The sequence below is a fragment of the Cornus florida genome, unplaced genomic scaffold (assembly GCF_030987335.1).
Source record: "Cornus florida cultivar Cherokee Brave unplaced genomic scaffold, ASM3098733v1 CherokeeBrave_3.0.0_Hap2_Chr02, whole genome shotgun sequence".
NCBI classification, from domain to species: Eukaryota; Viridiplantae; Streptophyta; class Magnoliopsida; order Cornales; family Cornaceae; genus Cornus; species Cornus florida.
This window is the reverse complement of record NW_026775572.1, coordinates 50,720,545-50,736,510: the sequence shown is the minus strand read 5'-3', so window position 1 is coordinate 50,736,510 and position 15,966 is coordinate 50,720,545. Positions and strand designations below refer to the sequence as shown.

General features: G+C 36.8%; 2 protein-coding genes and 1 pseudogene across 2 annotated transcripts; 1 reads left to right on the top strand and 2 right to left on the bottom strand.

The window, feature by feature from the left end:
* Positions 1-1,029: 1,029 nt before the first annotated feature.
* LOC132294953 (F-box protein SKIP23-like) lies at positions 1,030-3,942 on the bottom strand (annotated as a pseudogene).
* Positions 3,943-4,955: 1,013 nt separating this feature from the next.
* On the bottom strand, positions 4,956-9,205 carry LOC132287038 (F-box protein SKIP23-like). The gene is made up of 2 exons (XM_059789503.1): positions 7,789-9,205; positions 4,956-5,555 (listed from the first exon to the last, which is right to left on the bottom strand). Exon 1 carries the CDS (start codon positions 9,159-9,161, stop codon positions 7,818-7,820), a length of 1,344 nt encoding a protein of 447 aa, XP_059645486.1. The 5' UTR covers positions 9,162-9,205; the 3' UTR covers positions 4,956-5,555; positions 7,789-7,817.
* A 3,848-nt stretch (positions 9,206-13,053) lies between these two features.
* Positions 13,054-14,762, top strand: LOC132296225 (F-box protein At2g17036-like). Its single transcript, XM_059794437.1, has 2 exons — positions 13,054-13,871; positions 14,603-14,762. Exons 1-2 carry the CDS (start codon positions 13,054-13,056, stop codon positions 14,760-14,762), a joined length of 978 nt encoding a protein of 325 aa, XP_059650420.1.
* Positions 14,763-15,966: the final 1,204 nt, after the last annotated feature.

Here is a 15,966-nt window from a genome sequence, read left to right as displayed (position 1 = left end):
CAGAAAATGCATATTGGAAGGTGTTGCTTGATTCATATTGATTTCCTTTAACATTAATGTGAAGCGATCTCCTTTATTCTTCAATTATGTGAATGAACTGTAATTGTAATAAACATTCCGGCGATGGCGAACTAGATTTATTTGAAAAAAGGTTTCATACTTCATTTGCGCCCTGGTCATGTATATATCGTATTGCTTAATACCCGCCATTACATATCAAGTGGAATGAGTTATGGCTTGCTGATACAAGCAATTAATTAATTAATACAGGTTTGTGTTACACAGCATGCATCTAATTACAATTAATACAGGCGGTGTTACACAACATGCATCTAAATAAAGAACAATGATGCTTTTGTTTTTCTTGTATTTATGATAAAAAGTTTTGTCCTGCTTTTCCATTGAAGTTGCATAAAAGATCACCAAGTGTGCTAGTTAGAAATAGTGACATAGTCCAAATTGATGACGATGTTTTTTTTTTTTAATTGATCCTCACACACACATGCCTTTACACTAGTTCATTGGCCCGTTGGTGATGACAATGTTAAAAGGAAGAAGATCAAAGTTAACACAAACAGATTTAGTAAAGAAAAGTATGATAAAGCGCGGTACTTCAAGTCAAATGCATCATAGTTCGGGAAAAGATTTTGGGTTACTACACACTCATTATCACTAAAGAGAGGCTTATGTTTTGGTTTATCTCTCGGACTGTCTCCATCTTTTGTATTGGTTGTTTTTTTTACTATCTATATGGCGGGTATTTCTTGCGGAGGCACTACACAAGCTCTTCAACTGTGCACTACTCTCGAGATTATTTATTTATTTATTTATTTTTAATACCGAAGAATCCAATCACCTCATTAGTCACTTTGAAGTTCGAACTCTCACTCCGAGTTCACACAATCGTCCACAAATCCCGTGCATCATTTAAGCCAAGGCCTGACCTTTGGTGGGTCTTGAACCGGAGACTGAAAGAGAGTACTCCAAAGGTCTTACCAGTTGAGCTAACCTGTGAGGGCTAAATGAAATTCCAAATATCCTCTCTACTAACTACTGAACTAGGCAACTCCAATTTCCATTCCTTTTTGCATTGCATAATAGATTACAGAGTTTCAGAATTCGAGTTTTCACCGAAATTTGCCATCATCCTGACCTACATCACAGCTTCTTACATGATTTTCAAAAAGCAAATGTAATTTACACAATATTAGTAAGCCCGTGCATATCTTCTTCAATCACATCTTAGAAGTTTTACCATCTCCAGAAGTGCAAAAAGTCCCTTAACACCTCACCCTGTAAAGATATGTAAACACTGATGCAATTAGAATTGTAATATTTTCAAACGACTCTCCAATTAATTTTGGTTATCTTTAACATTTCCAACTCTTTGGGGCAGCTAAAAGATCATTCAAATGAGAAGAAAAATCGTTAACAGAAATGAATTTTCCATACTGGTAAACAATAAGTAATGTAATCCTTAAGAATAAAAAATACTGATGGTCACCCTTTGTATCATCACCAACTTAAAAGGTCTGGCGATAAAACAGTTTCAGACACTAAACCAGAAACATATGCATAAGCAGAGAATTCAATATCATGCCACAAAGGTAATATGTGCAACACTTAAAAAGAGGATGTCCAGCAAGGTGACGAAGAAAAAATAGATGTCTTGTAAGGAAATAGTTACGATAAGATATTTGTGCTCAAAAAAACTAGAGAAAAATTGCTGTCGACTAAATGATAATGCACAACTTAATTTTTATAAGTGAAACCGTCAGTTAAAAAATAATTATCAAGGAAAAAAGCAGGTTTAAAGTAATTAAAAGAAGAAGTTTAATGCAATTGAGTTCACAAGTTACTTTACTAATACAACACAAAAGGACCCAAAACCCACCTAAACTTGAATGCTGCCAGACTCTTCTTCTAAGTGCACATACCTTTTGACAGAGACGAGCACTTTAAAATATGTACCCCAAATGAAAAAAAGAAGAAGGTTTTAAGCACGAATCCTAGACATACTTCTGGTTTTGTCTATTAGACTGTGTCAACTTTATAACTGAGGTTCAATTAATGGCATTTATTTGATTTTTTTGGGACACTTAATCAAGTAGTATAATGCTCTTCCATGTGTTCTAAGTATAATCATCTGAACATGCTACGAAGGACAAACCAGAGACTTTTTTTCAAGAAGATTTACACAAAAGCGGTAGATAATGGAGAAATTCAATGAGAATGTGAGCCAATTGCAGATCACAGAATGTAGGATTACTCCAACCACAAATACATTGACATTGCTAATTTACATCAAATTTGATATGCCCTGAAATACAGCTGGTCTTTGACATGTGAATCATATTACCCTATAAAAACATTATTACTTTTGTGCATATGATATAATGAACATAGGTGTGCGCATTCACCACATAATGACAACATGCATTTCATGCCATGTTTGGGACCATGGAATAGTATTGGTGAAAAAATAGATCAGCATTAAAGTTAGATAATTTTGTTCAAAATTCCCAAAGGCAACATTTAAATGAATCTTCCTTCAATTCCAAAGTGTTTAAATTTAGATGTTGAAAATGACTTACATCCGTTTCTTGATGGCACGTGATGTTGGCTAAAGCCAAGGTGGGGGTGGCCAAAAGATCTGAGAATAGTCCGGAAAAGAAGCTAGAGGCCCGCACTTGGCATCCAGCAAGCTGAAAACGCCAGTGTCTGCAGTTTCGGCACGCCATTCATCTTCTTCAACATATCCTCCACCACCATCAGAAAATGAACCATCGGAAAAATAAATGCAACCCCCTTTCAAACCAGAGAAATCTCGAGCCGAAACAGAATAGGAGAAGGCATCACAAACAAACAGCACTCGGTCACCCAAAGTTCCAACCCTCTCCCATTTCTTTTCTGTCTCATTCAGCTTATAAACATTTAAGTAAACCTTGTTTAGAGGATCATCCATCATGGCTAGTGATTCGATGGGATCCCACATGTCATTTCCTTCGTCCCCATACTCATTGTAAAGGCCAATATTAATATTTTCTTCCTCATCAATCAAAAACATATCACCACAGGACTTCACCAGACGTAGCCTTTTGTGAAAGTCACCATCACCGCCATAACGAGGCCCAAGAGATGCAATCGGCTTAGGCTTCAAGTCTGAACCAATCACTACAGTCCTTCCTTTATCCCCAACTGCATAAAACTGTCCCTTGTGATACACAATGTCCTGGTACGAATCACACTTTTTCCAATAACCAATTTTGGTCCATTTCTCTTCTCCTAACTTGAAAAACCACAACTTTCCATATTGAAAGCATAATCATCAGCACCAGCACCAGACCATGGACTCGAGGACATAACCACTCTAATAGAATCATCATCGTTAAAATAATCGTTGGGCGGATCAATAAAACGAAGACGATAAGCTTTACCTATTTCAGTGCTCCGAATGTTGAGCAAATTGAGTTGTTTCGGAAACCTTTTGGGCATTTTCCTTGGAGAGACAGAATGTAGGGCACGCTTTTTGCCATTTTCGATCTCTTCAACCCTAACCAACCAGGGAATGGAAATTGGAGTGTTTGGTTTGGGGTTTTGTTGATTGGGCGGCCGGAGGAGGTAGATGGTGGTTTCGGTGAGAGTGAAGAAACCGTCACGTTTGGCGTTCCGACCTAGGACACGACGGTAGTGATCAAGGAGAGGCAGAAGAGGAGGAGGAGGGGGTTCGTTGAAGAGAGGAACTGAGGAACGCCATGAACGACAAACGGAGCGAAAACGGAGATTGTCGATGCGAGTGTTGAGAAGTTTCTTTGAGATCAGTGACAAGAGCTCTTCTGGGAGTTGAGACCACTGGTCTCTTCTGTCGCTCTTGCCCATTTTTGTTATCTGATACGAAAAGTTTCCGAATATGGGGCCAACTCTAGGGTTTCTGTGACCTAATTAATGATCAACGTTCAACTTCCCATTCGATTCAAACTTAATCTATCTGGAGTAATTTCAAATTTCAAAATAATTACAGTTTGTTTTGCAATTTTCTAAATAATTACAGTACCATTTGTTAAAATTAATCAGCAATAATGACGCTCCAATTATTCTTGAATAAGATATTCCGTACCGGGCATGCCACGTCAAATCAATAGAAATATACGTAGTATCATTATACGAAATTAGTCTCACCTACTTTTTTAAAAGAAAAATAATAACTCTTTCGACATTAATTGTCTGATGGTTGGATCCCATTAAAACTCTTAAAATTTTTTTTGTAAACATCTCTTTTTGTTCGAGTCACTCCCAACCACGTTATACTCAAAATAGTCAATAATTAAAGTAGAAAGATCTATTACTTCTCTTTCTAAAATTCCTCAGATAATTAATTTTTATTAGCCCAACTAGATACCGCACTCAATATCTATTACGTAGTACTATAAGATTACTGAAAATATCTCTACACCACCGCAATGGTTTGCTCTTACACTTTTAATGGCCTAATTGTTTTAAATGCAAAATATGACTATCTTGATTACTGGTGATCAGTATTTGAACTTTCAAGGTAGTCTAAACAAAACGAGGTACCAGGGCACAAAAAGTGGCATAAAGTAGCATTTTAAAAGAATGATAATTTAAAAATCAAATTCGACATTTACCCATTTTAACTTATGTAAGTGTGGTGATGAGTGTGGTTATGAAATCCATCACGTGACATCATTGTTGTTCAAATGTGGTATAAAAGTGTACCATATATTATATTATTACTATTTAAATATTATGTAAAAATATAATATATCTGTTAATCAGTCGAGTCTAAATAATAAATGAAGAAACTGAAAAGAATCTAAATAATAAATTCTCTAATAATACTCCATTAAAATAATCCAAAACCTTTGATGCCAATGGCCGTCTACACCTGGACTCATTTATATGCAACTCAGGGCACTCTCATAATAGACACTCGTTATTACTAGAGAGAGGCTTACTGGGACTGCATCTTTTGTACTAATATTTTTTTTACTATCTATACGGTGGGGATTTCTTGCATGAGGCCCTACACAAGTTAATGGCTCTTCAAGTGTGCACTATTCTTGAGAATTCTTTTTAATAACCAAGAATCTAATAACTCCGCTAGTCACTTTGAATTTTGAATTCTCAAATAGTTTGCAAACTTGGGATGCACACAATCGTCTACAAATCACGTGCATCGTTTAAGTCAAGGCCTGACCTTTGGTGGTCTCGAACCGGAGACTAAAAGAGAGTGCTCCAAAGGCCTTACCAGTTGAGCTAACCCGTGAGGGTAAATGAAATTCCAAGTATCCTTTCTACTAACTAGGCAACTCCAATTGCCATTCCTTTTTGTGTTGCATAATAGATTACAGTGTTTCAATATTCGACTTTTCACCGAAATTTTCCATCATCCTGACCTACATCACAGCTTCTTACATGATTTTCAAAAAGCAAATGTAAACAATAGTCATTGATACCAAAAAGAGGAACTGATGAATCACATCTTAGAAGCTTTACCATCTCCAGAAGTGCAAAAAGTCCCTTCACAACTCACCCTGTAAAGATCATGTAAAAAAGATGCTATTAGAATTGTAATATTTTCAAACGATTCTCCAATTAATTTTGGTTATCTTTAACATTTCCAACTCTTCGGCGGCAGCTAAAAGATCATTCAAATGAGAAGAAAAATAGTTAACAGAATAACTAATGTAATCCTTAAGAATAAAAAATACTGATGGTCACCCTTTGTATCATCACCAACGTAAAAGGTTTGGCGATAAACAGTTTCAGAAACTAAATCAGAAACATATGCATAAGCAGAGAAAGCCCTGTACAACATTTTATACGTAAAACTTCATACTTTAGGTCATATATTCAATATCATGCCACAAAGGCAATATGTGCAGCACTTTAAAAGAGGATGTTCCAGCAAGGTGGTGATGAATAAATAGATGTCTTGTAAGGAAATACTTACGATAAGATATTTGTGCTGAAAAAAACTATAGAAAATTTGTTGTCGACTAAATGATAATGCACAACCTAATTTTTATAAGTGAAACCGCAAGTTAAAAAATAACTATCAAGGAAAAAAACAGGTTTAAAGTAATTAAAAGAAAAGTTTAATGCAATTGAGTTCATAAGTTAATTTACTAATACGTAAAACTTCATATTTTAGGTCATATATTCAATATCATGCCACAAAGGCAATATGTGCAGCACTTTAAAGGATGTTCCAGCAAGGTGGTGATGAATAAATAGATGTCTTGTAAGGAAATACTTGCGATAAGATATTTGTGCTGAAAAAAACTATAGAAAATTTGTTGTCGACTAAATGATAATGCACAACCTAATTTTTATAAGTGAAACCGCAAGTTAAAAAATAACTATCAAGGAAAAAAACAGGTTTAAAGTAATTAAAAGAAAAGTTTAATGCAATTGAGTTCATAAGTTAATTTACTAATACAACACAAAAGGACCCAAAACCCACCTAAACTTGAATGCTGCCAGACTCTTCTTCTAAGTGCACATACCTTTTGGTTGACAAAGACGAGCACTTTAAAATGTGTACCCCAAATGAAGAAAGAAGTAGAAGGTTTTAAGCATGAATCCCAGACATACTCCTCGTTTTGTCCATTAGACTGTCAATTTTATAATTGAGGTTCAATTAATGGCATTTACGTGATTTTTTTGGGACACTTAATCAAGTAGTATAACGCTCTTTCATGTGTTTCCAAGTATAATCATCTGAACATGCTACAAAGGACAAACCAGAGACTTTTTTTCATGAAGATTTACACAAAAAACGGTAGATAATGGAAAAATTTAATGAGAAATTGAGCAATTGCAGATCACAGAATGTAGGATTACTGGATTTGTAAGCCATCTATAACTATTGCAGAGAGGAAGTCTCCAGCATTCACATTAAAACTTGAAAGTATTGAGATGATGATATACTGAATTTTATTAACAATACTCAACAAGTCGTTCAAAAACTGGAACAAGTACCTTTTAAGATCCTAGGATTCCTCTAAAAAAGGTTTAATTTCAACCCTTTATTTAATCTACTCTAATGACCCCACTAATCTGCCTAGAGATAAGAAAATAAACTAAAATTTTTGACCAACGCATCCATATTGTGCATATTAACCACTTGAAAACCATTCTATGTATGGAAGGAGAATTTGCTATCCTAAGACCACAAGTTCAAATCATGAAAATCAATTGACCAACTAAGGTTGTATTTGGTATTATGGGAGAGAGAAAATAACATTGATCACGAGAGAAAAGAAAAGAAGAAAATGGTAGTGTTAATCTCCCAGCATGTTTGGTTGATAAAAGAAGGAAAAAATAGTATTAATCTTACATTGTTCCGTTTTGACTATCATATATTAAACCACTTGAAAACCATAATATGTATGAATATAGAATTTCCTACCGTTAGAAGTACCTAAAGTTAAAACTGATGAGAGAGAACTCCAACCACAAATACATTCCTAGTTTACACCAAATTTGATATGCCCTGAAATACAGCTGGTCTTTGACATGTGAATCATATTACCCTATAAAAACATTATTACTTTTGTGCATATGATATAATGAACATAAGTGTTCGCATTCACCACATAATGACAACATGCATTTCATGCCATGTTTGGGACCATGGAATAGTATTGGTGAAAAAATAGATAACATTAAAGTACAATTTAGTTCAAAATTCCCAAAGGCAACATTAAATGAATCTTCCTTCAATTCCAAAGTATTTAAATTTAGATGTTGAGAATGACTTACATTCCTTTCTTGATGGCACGTGATATTGGCTAAAGCCAAGGTGGGGGTGGCCAAAAGATCTGAGAATGGTCCGGAAAAGAAGCTAGAGGCCCGCACTTGGCATCCAGTAAGCTGAAAACGCCAGTGTCTGCAGTTTCGGCAGACCATTCATCTTCTTCATCATATCCTCCACTATCCTCAATAAACGAACCGTCGGAAAAATAAATGCAACCCCCTTTCAAACCAGAGTAATGTCGAGCCGAAACAGAATAGGAGAAGGCATCACAAGCAAACAACACTCGGTCACCCAAAGTTCCAACCCTCTCCCATTTCTTTTCTGTCTCATTCAGCTTATAAACTTTCAAGTAAACCTTGTTCAGAGGATCATCCATTGCTAGAGACTCGATGGGATCCCACATGTCATTTCCTTCAACCTCATACTCATTGTAAAGGCCAATATTAATATTTTTTTCCTTATCAATCAAAAACAAATCACCACAGGACTTCACCAAACGTAGTCTTTTGTCATCGTCATCGTCACCGCCATAAGGGGGCCCAAGAGATGCAATCGGCTTAGGCTTCAAGTCTGAACCAATCACTACAATCCTTCCTTTATCCCCAACTGCATAAAACTGTCCCTTGTGATACACAAAGTCATGGTAAGAGTCATCGTAAGAAAAAGATTTCTTCCAACAAGCAATTTTGGTCCATTTCTTATCTCCTAACTTGAAAAACCACAAGTCTCCTTCTTTGATGGCCATGACCGCATAATCCCCAGCACCAGACCACGGACTCGAGGACGGAACCACTTTCTCAAAACGAGTAGAATCATCATCATCATCATTACAAAAATGGTAGGGCTCCTCTTCCTCCTCTTCCTCGGTTGGATCAATAAAACGAAGACGATAAGCTTTACCTATTTCAGTGATCCGAATGTTGAGCAAATTGAGTTGTTTCGGAAACCTTTTGGGCATTTTCCTTTGAGAGACGGGATGTAGGGCACGTTTTTTGCCATTTTCGATCTCTTCAACCCTAACCAACCAGGGAATGGAAATTGGAGTGTTTGGTTTGGGGTTTTGTTGATTGGGCGGTTGGAGGAGGTAGATGGTGGTTTCGGTGAGAGAGAAGAACCCGTCGAGTTTGGCTTTTCGGACTTGGACAAGACGGTTGCGATTGGTGGGGGAAGGAGCAAGGTGAGGCAGAGGAGGAGGAGGAGGATGAGGAGGAGGAGGAGGAGGGGGTTTGTTGAAGAGAGGAATTGAGGAACGCCATGAACGACAAACGGAGCGTAAACGGAGATTGTGGATGCGAGTGTTGAGATGTTTCTTTGAGATCAGTGACAAGAGCTCTTCTGGGAGTTGAGACCACTGGACTCTTCTGTCGCTCTTGCCCATTTTTGTTCTCTGATACGAAAAGATTCTGAAGATGAAGCCAACTCTAGGGTGTTCGACTTCCCCATTCGATTCATACTAATCTATTTGGAGTGTTTCAAATTTAAAAATAATTACAGTTTGTTTTCAATTTTCAAAATAATTACCATTTGGAGTGTTTTCAATTAATTTTTATGTTGATTTTCATTAGCCGGGTTGATATGCGCACGCATCCAAAATCTGTAAAATTACTGAAAAAATCTCTACACCACCACAATGGTTTGTTCTTACATTTTTAATGGCCTAATTGTTTTAAATGCAAAATATGACTATCTTGATGACCGGTTTAGGTGGTCTAAACAAAAGGCGGTACCAGGGCACAAAAAAGGTTACTTATATGTATAAAAGTAACATTTTAAAATAATAATAATTTAATGATCGAATTTGGTAATTATTAAATTCAATTTATGTGACTGTAGTGATGGAGTCCATCATGTGAAGTTACCATGACGTCAGGTGATAGGACTCATCACCTCTCTCACATAAATTAAATTCGATCCATAAATCATTACTCATTTTAAAATGTTGAACATTATTTTTTTCATGTTCACATCAACATTTTAAAAGAGTTTTCTTCGTGTGATTATAAAATAATGTCACGTATAACCTGTTTAATAACCTATTTGCTGGAATAAAAAATTGTACGTGTAATTTGTTTAATAACCTATCTACTAAAACAAAAAATTATATTATTTAAATTATTAATAATATTCAATCAAACAATAAATACTGAAAATACACATTTAGATAGTTATTATGGAACTTAAATATAATTTATTTATGACACTTATAATTAAACGAATATAAACAAGTTACACGGGTTGAACCACCTCAACTCAAACACGATGCAATTAAATAGACGAGTTAATCGTGTTGTACTCGTTTAAGGTCAACACAAACCCGTTTAACCCATGTTACTGACTTGCTCACTTTTATAGTTCAATGAGGGTAATTTACTAATTTTTGATAGTTTAGGGAATATTTTGTATTTTTGCCAATTATTTATTTATTTTTTCTTTTTCTTTTTCTTTTGACTTTGAATGTGGAAATTTTTATAAACCAAAAAAACAATAAAGTACATCTAAGGCTGAGAGTGACAACAGAACTATCAAAAACAAAATAAAGTAAAAAAAGAAAAAGAAAAGAAAAAAAAAACAGAGAAAATAGTTTCTCAGAATCCAAACAAAACAAATAAAAATTCAACTAAAAAATTGACTCGATTAGAATGTATTCAATATTTATGGTCACTAAAATGAGATAAAATTAAATTTTAATGCTGAATTTGATGGGATTTGGATTTGGATACAGGATTTGTCTTATTTAAAACCACATAATTACAAATAGAATTTGATAATTATAGTATTATCAAATTGTACCCATACATTTCATAGATTCCTTTTTCATTCAGGAGAGGAACGAGAGGTGGAGTAAGGGTGTGTTTGGTAGGGTTGATTTGGAGGGATAGGGAGAGAAAAGAAAAGAGAGGATAGTGTGAGAGTGTGTTTGGGTAATTTAATTGGAGAGAAAAGAGAGGATAGGGAGAGATAGGGAGGGATAGCTATCCCTCCATATCCCTTATAAGTTTTGTCTCCTAATTTGAGAAGATAGAGAGAGATAAGGAGGGATAGTAAGTTGTAAATTCTTAATAGCAAAAATACCCTCCACAAATCAATATAAAGAAAAATTATTCCATTTATGTCCTAATTTTGTTTTTATCCATTATTTTTATTTTTTATTTTTTACTTTTGTTTTTACCCATTGTATTGAACTATCACAAAGAAACATTGCAAATGTCCTATGTGAGATTTTGGAAATGGATAATATGTGAAGTAGTTATGAAAGGATAGGATAGTAATTTGGTCACTATCATTTCTTTTCTTTTCTCTTCTCTATCTTATCCAAACAAGAATAATTATCTTTTCTTTTCTTTTCTCCCCTATATATCCACACACGAATTAAAGTTATTACTATCATTTCATTTCATTTCATTTCTTTTATCTCATAACTAATACTATCATTTCTTTTCTTTTCTCCCTTGTCTATCCAAACACACCCTAAGGGTTTGTTCCAGGATTTCACAGAATTTGACTCGATAAATATTCATTAATTATATACTTCCTTAATTAACCCTCCAACGTTTCTCTCTATTAAAACATTCTTCTTATTAAAAACATATCTTATTAAATATATATCTCAATTTGTAACGTTTTCCTTCCTCGTCGTTGTTTTAATGTGTGTGTGTATATATATATATATATATATTCCTCTGAGTGTTGACCATATTCAATTTTATTTTATTTTATTTTATTTTTTTTGTATACTTCAGTATCTTAAATCACGTTTAACATATTGATCCTCAAAGTTATGGAACTTTGACTGATTGATCCACTACCACTTTTGTATTCTTATATTTGAAAAATCTACAATACAAAATTTTATAACCAAAACTCATACTCCAATCCTCCATAATTCACATAAATTTTTTTTGTTTGGTATACTCCAGTATCTAAATGTGTTTAATAAATTGATCTATCACTACCACTACTTTTCTATTCTTGTGTTTGAAAAATCTATAAACAATTGCTGCAATCCTCCATATTTCACACCATTTTTTTTTTTGTTTGGTATACCCCAACAGATTGATCTACCACAATACAAAATTGTATAATCAAAAAGTCTACGTTTAACAATTGATCCACCACCTTGAATTTTTTTTTACTTATATCCAAAAGTCATGAAATCCAATACTTTAGTATTTGTGTACTTAAAAATTTAAAGCACAATTTTATAAGTAAAAATCATATTATCCAATTCTTCAGAATTCACAGATAAGTCATTTATATATATATAAGCCAATATTATCTTTAATAATTGTTTTTTTTTTCTTTTAAAATAAATTTGATGTTTTAGAGTTCCATTATGTAATCATTCTCATTATTTATCTTCTTGCTGTAACTTTGGAGTATATTTTACAATAAAATAAATATTTCATTTATTATTTAAATAAGGGCAAAAATGGTAATCTATTATTTTTATTCAGAATCCCATTTTAAATCTAATTTGTTCCAAACATATAAATAGAATTTCATTTTAATTCCCATTCCTATTCCATTTCAGATTTCTTTTCTGAAAACCTAAAATAATTGATTCTAAACAAAGCGTGATTTTGATTCGGTTTTTATTTGTCAAGTAAACTAAAAAGTTTAGTTATTTTTAAATTTGAAATAAATATTTATCTTTTTCAATTCCTAGCAAATTAGGTATTAGGTGGTGGACGGCTCCAACAATGGTACACCTTGGGCGCCTCCTGTCAAACTACGCGGTAAATATAAGTGAATGAGAAGGCGAATGGACATACGTTCGAATGGGAACCGTTAGACCACCCACCGTCCCCAGTGAATCTATCATTATAAACTCTACAGTTGGCTACCAGAGCTCAAAAATGGCGGGGAGGGAGAGAAGAGTCCAGTGATCTCAACTCCCGAAAGAGCTCTGGTCACTGATCGCAAAGAAATATCTCAACATTTGCATCCACAATCTCCGACTTCGCTCCGTCTGTGGTTCTTGGCGTTCCTCAATTCCTCCCTTCAACAAACCCCCTTCTCCTCCTCCTCTGCCTCTCCATGTTCCTTCCCCCTCCAATCGCAACCGTGGTCTCCTAGGTCAAAACGCCAAACCCGACGGTTACTTCTCTCTCAACGAATCCACCATCTACCTCCTCCAACCGCTGCCCAATCAAAACCCCAAACCAAACACTCCCATTCCCAATTCAATTTCCATTATTTCCTGGTTGGTTAGGGTTGAAGAGATCGAAAATGGCAAAATGCGTGCCTTACATCCTCTCTCTCAAAAGGTAATGCCCGAAACGTTTCCAAAAGAACTCAATTTGCTCGACTTTCGAATCACTGAGATAGATAAAGCTTATCGTCTTCGTTTTATTGATCAGGAATCCCACTATCCTTTTAACCATGATGAGTCTACTCTTTTTAAGAAAGTGATTGTGTCCTCGAGTCCATGGTCTGGTGCTGGTGATTACGTGATCATGGCAATCCAGTATGGAAAGTTGTGGTTTTTCAAGTTAGGGGATGAGAAATGGACCAAAATTGGTTGTTGGAATGAGTCTGATTCGTACCAGGACTTTGTGTATCACAAGGGACAGTTTTATGCTGTTGGGTCTAAAGGAAGGATTGTAGTGATTGGTTCAGACTTGAAGGTTAAGCCGATTGCATCCCTTGGGCCTCATTATAATGCCAGTGACACTGCCGGTAGCAATAGACTACGTTTGGTGAAATCGTGTGGTGATCTGTTTTTGATTGATAAGGAAGAAAATTTAAGTACATACCAATGCACTGACGAGTGGGATGGTGATTGCATGTGGCATCCCATCGAGTCAGAAGCCAGCAATGATCCTCTTAACAAGTTTTACTTGAAAGTTTTTAAGCTGAATGAGTCCGAAAAGAAATGGGAGAGGGTTGGAACTTTGGGTGATCGAGTGCTGTTTACTTGTGATGCCTTCTCCTATTCTGTTTCAGCTCGAGATTTCTCTGGTTTGAACGGGGGTTGCATTTATTTTTCCGAAGGTTCGTTTATTGAGGATTGTGACGGGTATGGTGAACAAGATGAATGGCTTCCACAATGGGTGGACATTGGCGTTTTCAGCTCGGTGGATGGCAAGTGCGAGCCTCTAGCTTATTTTCCTGACCATTCACACATCTTTTGGCCACCCCCATCTTGGCTTAATGTCACGGACTTGAACCTTTCCAAGCTCCTGTGCGGCCTTAGACACTTTCAAGCCCCCTTAAAGCGCTAAGTCAGCCTACCCGAGTGTGCTAGCTTAGTGAAGACTAAGGCTAGACAAGTGCTTTGCTTACTTGGGTGTGTAGGAAGATATTAGGCAAGTGAGCAAGAGAGTTTAAGAATGTACGAACACTTGTATTACTTGAGAGAAGATTACAACTTAGGTTGCTTGGTGAGGAACAAATGAACTCCTACCTCCTATTTATAGGCCTTTGGCCTTACAAGAACATTCTAGATGTATACAAATGTGTGGCCTAGATTAAGTGTCTAGAACCCTCCAAAGAAATATCTACACAATTCTAGAACTATGTACAATATTCAAGACAAGTCTAGAGAATTCTATACAACTTTAGACAAGTCTATAAAAGGCTAGACAACTCCACACTAATCTAGAGATATCCGGAAAGTTCCATACTTGTGTAGAGAAGTCTAGAAAGCTCGTCTGCGTGGCGCCTGCGTGGCGTAGCCTCTTAGTTGCGGGGCGTGACATTCTCCCCCACCTAAGCTCGCGACGCCCTCGTCGCGTCTTCTTGCTTGAACAGCTGGAAATGCTCCGTGAATTGCCAAAGTGTATCCTCATGTTCCCAGCTTGCCTTGCTATCTGGCAGGTTCTTCCATTTCACTAAATACTCTGTATACTTGGGCACACCTCTCCTGCTCATCACACGATCCGCAATGATGCAATCAACTTCTTTGTCAAAGGATGTTACAACTGCCATTGGTGCCCTTTGCAATATGCCCCGAGTAAGGTCTTCCGTGTCTTCATGATAAGGCTTGAGCATGCTGACATGGAAGACTGAATGAATCTTTTACTTGGGTGGAAGCTCCACCATGTAGGAGACCTTACCCACTCACTTGACAATGGAGAACGGGCTCTCGTACTTCCTTACTAGCCCCTTATGCACGCTCAGAAAGGACTTAAAGTGTTGGGGTAGAAACTTAACCATCACCTGGTCTCCCACTATGTACTCCACCCGCCTTCGTTTGGTGTCGGCCCACTTTTTCATCTTCTTTGCCGCCTTGTCAAGGTACGCCCTAGCCAAGTCGGACTGCTCGTGCCACCTCTTGTCAAACTTGTAGGCTGCCAGACTTTTACCATCGCAAGTCGAAGCAATGGTATTGGGTGTCATAGGCTGTCGTCCGGTAACAACCTCAAATGGACAGTGATTGGTAGCCTCACTCCGCTGTAAGTTGTAAGAAAACTGTGCCACCCCAAGGAGTTTGGCCCAATCTCGCTGGTTGGCACTCACCTAGTGCCTCAAATAAAGCTCCAGGAGAGTATTGATGCGCTCCGTCTGCGCATCTGATTGGGGGTGGAAACTTGTAGAGAAGTTGAGATCCGTTCCCATCTTCTTGAAAAGCCTCATCCAAAATCTACTCGTGAAGCGCGGGTCTCTGTCACTGAGAATGTTTTGCGGAACTCCCCAAAGCTTGACCACATGGTCAACATATAACTCTGCTGCCCTCTCTGCTGTGCAGTCTGCTAGTGCAGGTATGAAGGTGGCATACTTGCTGAACCGATCTACCACCACTATAATGCTCCTACAACCTTCTGACTTGGGCAAGCAAGAAATGAAATCCATAGAGACACTCTCCCATGGTCTCTCTGGAATAGGCAATGGCTCCAGTAGGCCTGCGGGATGCTGTTGCTCAATCTTGTCTTGTTGGCACATAAGACAAGTCTTCACGTATGTCTCTACATCATCGCACATCCGAGGCCAATAATATGAATCTTCAAGGAGTGCTAGTGTGCGCCGTATACCTGGGTGACCAGCCCATTTGGTGTCGTGGCACTCCCGTATCAACTCCTTTCACAAGTTGCCCTACCTGGGCACAAAGAGTCGGTCCCCTATCGTGAGAAGTAAATCATCCCTTATCCAAAAGTGCCGAGTCTTCTCTTCCTTAGCCAGCTGAATAAGGTTTTTGGCTAGAGGGTCATGCTGCAACCCCTCATTGATCCGCTTCACAAGAG

What these genes read in the sequence shown, in the direction of transcription:
- LOC132287038 (XM_059789503.1), bottom strand. Translation starts at nt 9,161, where the DNA reads ATGGGCAAGAGCGACAGAAGAGTCCAGTGGTCTCAACTCCCAGAAGAG.
- LOC132296225 (XM_059794437.1), top strand. Translation starts at nt 13,054, where the DNA reads ATGCCCGAAACGTTTCCAAAAGAACTCAATTTGCTCGACTTTCGAATC. An exon ending in TTCAGCTCGGTGGATGGCAA is followed by an intron (nt 13,872 to 14,602) that starts GTGCGAGCCTCT and finishes GCTATCTGGCAG; the next exon opens with GTTCTTCCATTTCACTAAAT.